This window comes from Colias eurytheme, chromosome 1 (genome assembly GCF_061535395.1).
Source record: "Colias eurytheme isolate Ceu_HAF_F1 chromosome 1, ilColEury1 Martin Lab GWU primary, whole genome shotgun sequence".
NCBI lineage: Eukaryota > Metazoa > Arthropoda > Insecta > Lepidoptera > Pieridae > Colias > Colias eurytheme.
Window position 1 is genome coordinate 9,314,524 of NC_142980.1, and position 10,781 is coordinate 9,325,304.

Below are 10,781 nucleotides of genomic sequence, written 5' to 3' on the forward strand. Positions count from 1 at the left end.
ATAAATACAGACCGATCTGTGCGGAGCGGTCCGTATTGACGGTCGGCGTGATACTTAAACCAGCCTAGGGCTGGTTTTAGTGTTATTTGTCGACTGTAATCCGGGAGCTATTTTCCAGATCTTATATACATATTACATATAAGTTATAACTATAAAATTATCTTTATCTCAAATCATCATCTTGACTATTTGTAAAATTATTATTACACAATTATTCCATCCTAACTTTCGTTAATACATCATTGTGTATTTTTATGTCTAAAGTTCATTGTAAGGTCGAAATTGGACGCTTCTTCATTTTTAAACAGATAATGCGAGCATCTCTTATAATCTCTACTTTATAATATTATATGTATGTATAAATTGTATAAAATAATTACAACTAATATATATATTATCTCTATCTTTTTTGTGGCCTGCTAAAACTGTGAAGCCTTAATATATATTTAACTTCTTATAGTTAGAATTTGATGAAATTTATCTAGTACAAAGAAATTGTATGGGTATATAGAGCTATAGGCTTTATACAACTTGATGTAAGATATATGAACTTTAAGATTTGACCGAATTGGTGATACTTTATGAAAGTTATAGAAACGGTTTTGATGAATAGAATCATAATTTACCGGATACAAAGTAAAAAATTAAGATTGCGAAACAGCAAGTAGGTAAGTGCTGGTATGATGTATGTATTTTTCTATTTAATATGATTTAGGCATAAAGCGCGGCACACACGGTGAAGATACTATAATATTTTATATTATACTGTAATATTTTATATTACAGTATCTTTAGGTATCCGGTATCAGCGTTCTGACCATCATTTTTCTTTTTGACATTGCGTACTAAGACGTACCTTAAGATACTGTAATATAAAATATTACAGTATCTTAAGATAAAATATTATAGTATCTTCACCGTGTGTGACGCGCTTTATAATTATTTATGTTGCTAAAAATAATTGCAATATTTTATTGGTTTGCATTAGCTAAGCTTTTTAACTAATTTATTGGACTGAATTTAATAATTAAAAATGATAAAAATAACAAGAGCACAAAATGTAAACAGATCATACATGATTTAAAATACAAAATGACATATCTGATGTTGCATATCTCCCGATAATACGCACTTTTCTATGCTATAGGATACGTGCAGGAAATTTTTACGACCATTTTTCAACCGGACATGGAGCAAACCTAGGTATACACACATACATGCGCCAAAGTTTGTGGCAATATTTACCGATAGTGACATTATCAAGAATGACTAAAAGAAGAATATAATCTTCAACCACAGGATTTATGACGATTTATAAGCAGGAATAAACTTTAATTCCGCGATTATTTAGTATTATAATGCATGTAATCCCTATGAATGTCATTTTAAAATTTATCTAGGTGTTAGTAGTACGTAATCTTATAACTTGTTAACTGTTTTTGTGGTAACTGTGTCTTTTTATTACTTTTTGAAGTGAAAACTTCTTTAGCGGCGTTGGGTATAAAATCTTAAACTCGCGTCAGGACACGTGACCATCGAAAAAGCGGACGGATGGATATCAAACATGCTCAACGTTAATAATAATCAAGTTTTCACTTCTGCCGGCACTCCCGGAGTGCAACCCGTCTTTTTTTTCTTGTATTGACTCTATCAAAAACCTGTCCAATGTCCATATCCATATTTGGTTTCACTTTCTGTAGCAAATTATTAGAATGCAGATATCTATTAGTTTTCAGAACATTAATCACTTAGTTATCTCTCTTTAAAAAATAACGATTTAAATGTTTAATATATTAAATGTTAGATAATAATTATTTAACTACTTAAGTGTTTGTTTCTTAGCATATTAAAAACAGAAAACAAAAAAAAAAGTCGCTTATCTATTATTTCCTAAGTAAAATAATATATATCCGTTTTAATCCAGTCTGTAGGTATTTATGCTCTACAAAAGGTGGCGTAGAAAATTTTTTGAAACGATATTTTTTAGGTATGAAAGGTTAATAAAAATCCAAGTTTTCGACCTTGACGGACCCAGGCGCTAGCCGCCATCTTGAATTAAAGGTGCTAAAATTAGGTATATTTTAAATAACTTCTCAATTGTTTACTAAATCACAAAAGTGTCTATGAGGGGATCAAAGAAGACAAAATTACCTACATTTTTTTCATACATGATTATTCTGTAAGTCTTAAAGGTAAAAAGTTACAAGCGACGGAAATAATAATATTTACAGAAATCATATAATTTTAATTTTGTTTAAAAATTGTACAGCTATCATTTTTTAATTCTCTTTGATGGCCCGGGCTGGTTAATGGCGGCTTCTTCATTATCGTCGCTGAAATTTTCTGTTTCATTGTCTGTATTTTTAGTTTCCAACCATGAAATTTCGTCATCATGACCAGAAGAAATCGAAGACGCTGGAGCACGCTTTCTAGTAACTTTTTACGGAGGGGACATGTATAAGGAATCCTTAGAAGATATCCGATATGAACGATTCGTAAAGTTATCAATAAAAAGTAAATTTAATCGACGAAATTTCATGGTTGGAAACTAAAAATACAGACAATGAAACAGAAAATTTCAGCGACGATAATGAAGAAGCCACCATTAACCAGCCCGGGCCATCAAAAAGAATAAAAAAAGATTGCTGCACAATTTTTAAACAAAATTAAAATTATATGATTTCTGTAAATATTATTATTTCCGTCGCTTGTAACTTTTTACCTTTAAGACTTACAGAATAATCATGTATGAAAAAAATGTAGGTAATTTTGTCTTCTTTGAACCCCTCATAGACACTTTTGTGATTTAGTAAACAATTGAGAAGTTATTTAAAATATACCTAATTTTAGCACCTTTAATTCAAGATGGCGGCTAGCGCCTGGGTCCGTCAAGGTCGAAAACTTGGATTTTTATTAACCTTTCATACCTAAACAATATTGTTTCAAAAAATTTTCTACGCCACCTTTTGTAGAGCAGAGGCTTTTATATTTCCCCACAGACTGGACTATTTGACATGTAGCGACACCTGTACCTATTCGTAGACAGCTGCGTTATCAATAAAATCTCACATTTTTCATATTGGCATAACTATTAACAAACCAAAACATTAAATGAATAGCCTAAATGATTTTCAAAATAATGATTATTCTTGTATTGATATATTATATTCTTAGTATTTAAGGAATGTTGCACAAGTATATCTATAACTTCAATTTCGCTCTAGTAACATAGTTACTTTCAATATTATATCCACTCAATATTGTAGGAGGTACGTAGCCTTCTTATCAAAAAGCTATGATTAGGTATCATAGGCTACGTAGGTACCTCTTACAATATTGAGTGGATATATGATTAATTCGAATCACTGTTCAATCTTCGTGACTTCGTGATCTTTCAACTGTTGTTATTGAATACCTGGTTCTTAAAAGATTGTGAACATCTGTCAAGTAGAACATATAATATTTTTCAATTTAAATGTATAACCTCCTGAGACCCTCGGTGTCACCTATGATACTCGGGAAAATAATTTTTTTGCAACGCCATTTGTCGCGGTTTGTTTGAATCATTATCAAAATCACTTGAAACAGTTATTAGGCTATGCTACTAGGTGGCTACGGCTCGTTTTGGTTGGTCTGGGTCTTGCCTATCATAATTTGAAATTGAAGGTACGCAGAAAAACCGAAATGGCGAATTTGAGCAGAAGTAAGTATTATTTTATATTGTTTTTGCGTGTGTTTTTTGTTGTAACTATTTAGAATCGTCATTACACTAAACGTTCACGAAGTTATACTGTATAGATTATGCAATTAAATACATTATTTTGGCACATTTCTTTCGGTATCATAGGTGATACTTTGGGCACTCGCGTCTAAAAATCGTATCATTTTCAGGGTTTGGGATGGTGAAATTATTCAGAATTTAATGAATTTAGATGAATCAGAGTGTGAAGATATAGATGAAGAAGACGAGGAAGATCTAAATTTAGAGCAAGAAGATATCTCCGAGGAAGTAGTACCTCGGCCTTTAGGCGAAAGTGATTGGGATTCTTCTGACGATGAGCCGCTTTTTTCAATTGCACGTGCTAATGCTACGAGAACGTCAAGAAACCGTCCTTTGAGATGGGATCATACCCATACAAATACCCCATGCGAGGCAGAACTGGTAATTGGACTGTACGAGCCATTTATCATTTCTTTGACTTTTCCGCTGCTGCTGCATGGATTCAATACCGAGAAGATGCGACCAAGTTTGGATTGCCACGGAAACGAATTAAGCAGTATTTAGAGTTCAAAATGGACCTAGCCAACCATTTAATCTACGGAAGTCAAACTCCCGCTCCAGAGTCATGTCTAAGTCCTTCGCTGCGACGCATCTCCCGTAATAGCCCTCGAAGTGGTACCAGTAGTCCTGGAGTTATGCTCAGAGCCGGAAGAGGATATTGTAGCACTACCTTCAAACCGGAAGCGTAGGCTTGTGCAGCCTCTTCCCCATGAAGCTAAAAGATTAAAAGAAGCTCAACACTTACCAATATGCATGAAGGGCAATCAAAACAATCGGTCTAAATGTAGACTCGATAAATGCAGCCAATTAACATTCGTAAAATGTTCTATTTGTAACATTTTCTTATGTTTCAATGTAAACCGCAATTGTTTTCTTGAATTTCATACCAAACATGATTAATTTTTAAGGTGCGTTGATTAATGTTTAAGGTTGATTAAAAGTCTGATTAAAAAAACATTCAATAAATTTTAATGCCTTTTAATACGATTATGATCCCATAGTATCACCTGTGATACCCCCTATTCTGGGGTTTGTGGGAGGAGGGGATTTTTTTAAATATTTTTCCCGTAGTCTCTACATCAATATCAACCACTATTCCAAAAATAACGAAGATCCTATAACTTTTGGGGTCCTGGGTCTCAGGAGGATATGTGTTACATAGCTATAACCGCCTAAAATCTTAGTCATTTTACTAAATAAGTATTATTATAATTATTGCCCTTATAAACTCTTTACTTCTATGGTTTCCAAGATTACTATAATATTATCAAAATTGAAAATCTATATTTTGTGTGTGTATTACGTAATTCTTCATGACTACTCAACATTGTTCAATTTTAATTACTTCATTTTTTGTCAATTCATTATATTTTTGGGATCAAAGTCATTAACTAATAGATATACCTAAATCCATTGGATCATCCGAATTTTATTAGTTCCAATCGAGACTCGAGTCAATTGTACCCACCACTTAAATTTAACAATAAGAAAGATTTTTCTTTTAGTAACTACTGGTTCGGATTACAAAATTGTGTTATAAATTGAATTGTTATATTATTCTTTGAGTAGTCATTATATAGTAAATCTATTTTTCATTAGGGCTGCCAACTCCTGATTACAAAAACTCTACCTACTGTCTACGGCCTACGTGCCTCGTTACGTACGTCATTTTAAAGTTATTAATTTATTTGATAAATTGATATGAATATTATATTTTTCTGAATATATTATATTGGTTCACAAAAATTAAGTACAAATATATCATTATAATGGATAAAAAAGCTCCTACGTTAATTTTAATGAACCGCAATCTATTATACTCTCATGTGGTACAAAAATTTAAGTAGGTAACTTCTTTTTCTACTTATAAAAATGAAGCTTTGATATTTTTATTTATTATATTATGATTATGTTATAAAACTTCATTTAAAAATAAAGAATAGTTGGCAGCTCTACAGGTTTTCTTGTATACCTACCTATCACTGTAATACGTAATTCTATATATCACATAAATTAATAATCAAATGAATTGTAGCGCAAAATGGATGTTATGTATCTGTCAAAAAAAAAAAAATAAAAGTTAAAATTCTTGTTTTATTTAACTCCTTTCCTGTCAAAGTTAACCTTTTCAGTGCAAAAGTTCGGCAAATAAAGGGTGTCCGCCGGCAAATTTTACACTTTAAAAAATAAAATAAAATGAACCATGAATACTATCAAAGTCATTTATTAATTATCTTACAGAAGAATATTGCGGATTTTATTTTTTAAAAAGCACTCCACTCAAATGGCGTCCTTCTAGCTGCAAACATTCTTGTAACCTTTCCTTCATGTTGGCGAAAACTCGTTTAGGTACAAAGTTCCGGGTTGATCGCCGCAACCTTGCGTCGTATATTTTCTTGGAGGGCCGGTATTGTTGATGGTGAATTGCTGTATACGCGAGACTTTAAATATCCCCATAGGAAAAAGTCGCAAGGTGTCAGATCTGGTGATCTAGGGGGCCAGGCTATGTCGCCAAAGCGACTTATTAATTTTCCGGGAAAAAGTTCTCTCACTTTTGCTATTGAGTCCCTAGCAGTGTGTGGCGTGGCCCCATCCTGCTGAAAATTGGTCCTATTATAGTCACTAACATGACGATGCAGCTCCGGTATAAAAAAGTTGTCTAGCATTGCGCAGTAACGTTCAGCAATCTTCCGAATAGACTTACGCGGATTACGTAAAATTTCTCTTCTCACGTGTTCTACGTTTTCAGGCGTAGTAACAGACGTTGAAGGTCCAGGCCGAGGCTCATTTTTAAGTGAGCCAGAACCTCTAAACTTCTGTATTTTTTATTCAACTTCTATATCTGCAGCCCTGCCCCATAGCAGAATTCCATAGGACATTATGCTATGAAAGTAGCTAAAGTAAACCAATCTAGCCGTTTCTTCATCGGTGAGATGCCTTATTCTTCTAACTGCATATGCAGCTGAGCTGAGCTTAGCAGCGGTGGTGGTAACATGGGCTCCCCATTGAAGCTTCTCATCTAATGTAGAAAAACAGTAGATTCCACGTTTATCATAATACCTCCCCGTTCAAAATAATATTCCTTTTCACCTTTTTTACATTTGGGAGGATAAATTCTACACAATTTGTTTTTTTTTATTTGATTTGAATTTAATAGTAAGTTATTAGCATTAAACCAATTGGATATGCGTAAAAGAGCAGAGTTTACTTCGATAGTAGGTAAGTATATTTAATATCTAGTGAATCTCTACATTAAAAACAAAGATATTATTTAATTTAATTAAAATCCTTTAATTTAGGTATTATAAAAAATCACATCACAAAATAAATAAAAATCGACTGAGTTAAAACAACAATATATAGCAAAATAAATACAAATCATTAACAAAATTATTGACCGTGTATTGTTCAAATATTACGCTTCACAATTTTCACTTTCACATTATACGCTAACGAAGGCATCGTATCTTAAAAGGTTTTCTTTTCTTTAGCCTTGTCGCGGCTTAGGGTCTGGTAGAGTGGGCAGTCATCGACGGCGACGTCTCCTGCGGCGGCGGCCCCGGCTGCGCCTGCGTCGGATGCGGCGCCGGCGTCGACGACGGGATCGACTCCGCCGTCGCCTCCGCACCCCGCGCGCCAACCAATTTATAAAATGGGAACCTTTCCTTTCCAAAAAACCTAAAGCCGTCCCATGCTCCAAAATTGACTGAACAGTTTTATTCAAATCGTCCGTAGGCTCCTTGCCGTGCTCCTCGCGAAGGTGCTGCACTATGTCCGTCAACGTGGCGCCATCCCTGGACTCCTGTAGATATTCTATAACGAGTCTCCCGGCGGCCTGCGCCGGCCTTTCCTCGTTATTTTCGTCTGTATTCATTGAAAATTTTGACGCAACGAATCACACCACATTTCACAAATACTTCCTGAGAAAATCAAAATATCATGATAAATTTAATTTGACAACTGACAAATTTTAAAAAAGTATTTTTTTCAATGGATTCTGTTTTTAAATAACTATTTTCTCTCATAATTTGTAGCTTTCTTAAAAGAGGTTTTGTGTAATTCTTCATCCATTTTGAATTTTATCAACAAAAAACTCAATTGTCTTTTTTTGTCAAGAAGATCCTGGTGATATGAAGAAAAATTAAAATTAAATTGACATTGATTAATTTTGTGTCGTCCAATATTTTAGTTTGCAAATAGAAGAACAAAATTTTATATAGTTATTACTTATACAATTCCAAATTGAATAATGTTTCAAGAATCCCAATAAAATGGCCCAACAGGAGTCGAAGCAGCAAGATGAGAATATGGCCAAATTGATCATCAATGCTTTCCGCCGCTTAGACGACAAGGGCGGGGGCGTGTCCCCTCATGAGATCACGAAGTATCTGCAGGATAAATTTGGTGATATATGGAGTTCATATAACTTGACAAAGAGAGCTGAAGAAACTTTAAAGAGAAGCGCAGCCTTAGGATTTCTTAGCAAGCGAGGAGACCGGTATTTAGAGAGCGTGGCCCGGAAATTAACGTGTGGTCGGCGGAGAAGATCATGCAGATGTCGACGCCGCAGGCGCAAGCGCTGCTGCCGGCGACCGCGACGTAGGCGTCGACGCTGCGGCTGTCGATAGTTCCAAAACTTTAAATTAAATGTAATGTTTCTTTTACAATTGATAAAATAAAATCAAAATTATGAAAAATAGTTTACCTTATATCTAATAAAGATAGTGCCGTAGGCGTAATAGTTGTACCTACCTCATAGATATTTCTGCATCAGGTGAATAATAATTAATATGATTGACTAGTGAAAAGGCTATTAAATTGTAATAGATCAAGAGCCCAAGACGGCCAGACCTGCGTTATTTTATTAAAGTTGAAAGTTTCTGTGTAGGTAGGTATGTGTCCTATACAGATAAGGTCGACCAGCGACTTATCAAGTTTGGGTTGTGGTTACTTGGGCAGGTAACATAGTAAAGGTGTATAAAATAGTACCTAAATTTCGTTATATAAGCTAAATTTTATACGTTATTACTTACTTGGGTTCTGGGGACGTATAAAAAGATTTTCTTGACGACGCTCGAGCTCTGAGGCATTTCCAGCCCTGTTTCCGAACTGCACATCTATACGTGTCTATACATAGTATACATCTTCTTATATATAAAAATGAATCGCAAAATGTGTTGGTAAGCGCATAACTCGAGAACGGCTGAACCGATTTCGATAATTCTTTTTTATTATATTCCTTGAAGTACGAGGATGGTTCTTATGTAGAGAAAACGTTAAAAAAAAGGTTTAATGCTGCCTCCCGACAGTACAAGAAGAGCATCCAAAAAGCTAAAGCAGAGTTCGTCCGAAGAATCGGCGAGAGACTTGCACGCTACCCCTCTGGCACACGTGCCTTTTGGTCACTTGCCAAAGCCGTTCAGGGGAACTTCTGCAAGTCATCCTTTCCTCCTCTACGTAGGGATGACGACACTCTGGCCCACACTGCAAACGAGAAAGCCGATACATTGGCCACACTCTTTGCGTCGAATTCGACCCTGAATGATGAAGGAAGAGTTCCACCCTCCATCCCATACTGCAACAGCAAAATGGCTGACGTGAAATTCACACAACGCGCCGTACGTAGAGCTCTTCTTTCACTCGATATCCATAAGTCGAATGGGTCAGACGGAATTCCTGCAATAGTTCTCAAATCTTGTGCTCCCGAATTAGCTCCAATTCTTACGCGTCTGTTTCGATGCTCTTACACTTCTAGCATAGTCCCAAGCACTTGGAAGTCCGCCCTGATTCACCCTGTACCGAAGAAAGGCACCCGCTCCGACCCGAAAAACTACATGCCGATCGCGGTTACCTCCTTATTCTCAAAAGTGATGGAATCCATCATAAATTCCCAGGTGTTACAGTATCTAGAAGATCATCAGCTTTTAAGCGACCACCAGTACGGTTTCCGTCGAAATCGCTCAGCTGGTGATCTTTTAGTTTATCTGACCCATCGATGGGCATCTGCAATTGAGAGTAAGGGGGAAGCCATGGCAGTTAGTCTAGATGTGGCCAAGGCATTTGATCGGGTGTGGCATAAAGGGCTCCTTTCCAAGCTGCCTTCATACGGACTACCTGAGAGATTATGCAACTGGATAGCCAGCTTTCTCAAGGCACGAAGCATTAAGGTCGTTGTCGACAGAACATGCTCAGAATCCTTGCCTGTGAATGCTGGTGTTCCACAGGGATGCGTGCTGTCGCCGACGCTATTCCTTTTGCATATTAATGATATGTTGCAAGTACGTGACATACATTGTTATGCTGATGATAGCACGGGCGACGCCGCATATACCGGTCTTGCAAATCTCTCTCAGGACCAAGTGGATGAGCATCGAAAACAACTTGTGTCTAAAATTGAGAAATCTCTGGATGAAGTCTCAATATGGGGCCAAAACAATCTCGTCCAGTTTAACCCCTCAAAGACGCATTGCGTTTGCGCATTCTCAGCTAAAAAGAGGTCTTTTGCAGTGTCACCTACATTCCAGAACACTCCTCTCAAAGCCACGCCATGCATCGGAATTCTCGGTATTGACATTGCGAGTGACGTACAATTCCGCGGTCATCTGGAAGACAAGGCTAAATTAGCCTCTAAGAAACTTGAGGTGCTCGCTAGAGCGAGACAGTACTTCACGCCAGCTCATCGCCTACTACTCTACAAGGCTCAAGTTCGGCCACACATGGAGTACTGTTCTCACCTATGGGCTGGAGCACCCCAGTATCAGTTACTTCCATTTGACCGCCTTCAGCGTCGTGCCTGCCGCATTGTCGACCTACCTGATCCTCTGGCTTTGAGGCGCGATGTTGCGACTCTATGCGTATTTTATCGCATATACAACGGGGAGTGTTCTGAGGAACTATTTGCCTTAATACCACCTGCAGAATTCCACCACCGCACTGCCCGACACAAGCAAAAATATCATCCACACCACCTGGATGCATGGCGCTCGTCAACCGTGCGTTT

General features: G+C 36.5%; 1 protein-coding gene across 1 annotated transcript; it reads left to right on the forward strand.

The window, feature by feature from the left end:
- The first annotated feature begins 8,052 nt into the window (after positions 1-8,052).
- On the forward strand, positions 8,053-8,409 carry LOC149911162 (uncharacterized). Its single transcript, XM_090119440.1, has one exon. The coding sequence runs from the start codon at positions 8,053-8,055 to the stop codon at positions 8,407-8,409; it is 357 nt and encodes a 118-aa protein (XP_089975566.1).
- Positions 8,410-10,781: the final 2,372 nt, after the last annotated feature.

Excerpts from the sequence above, each read along its gene's own strand:
- LOC149911162 (XM_090119440.1), top strand. The coding sequence starts at position 8,053 with ATGGCCCAACAGGAGTCGAAGCAGCAAGATGAGAATATGGCCAAATTG.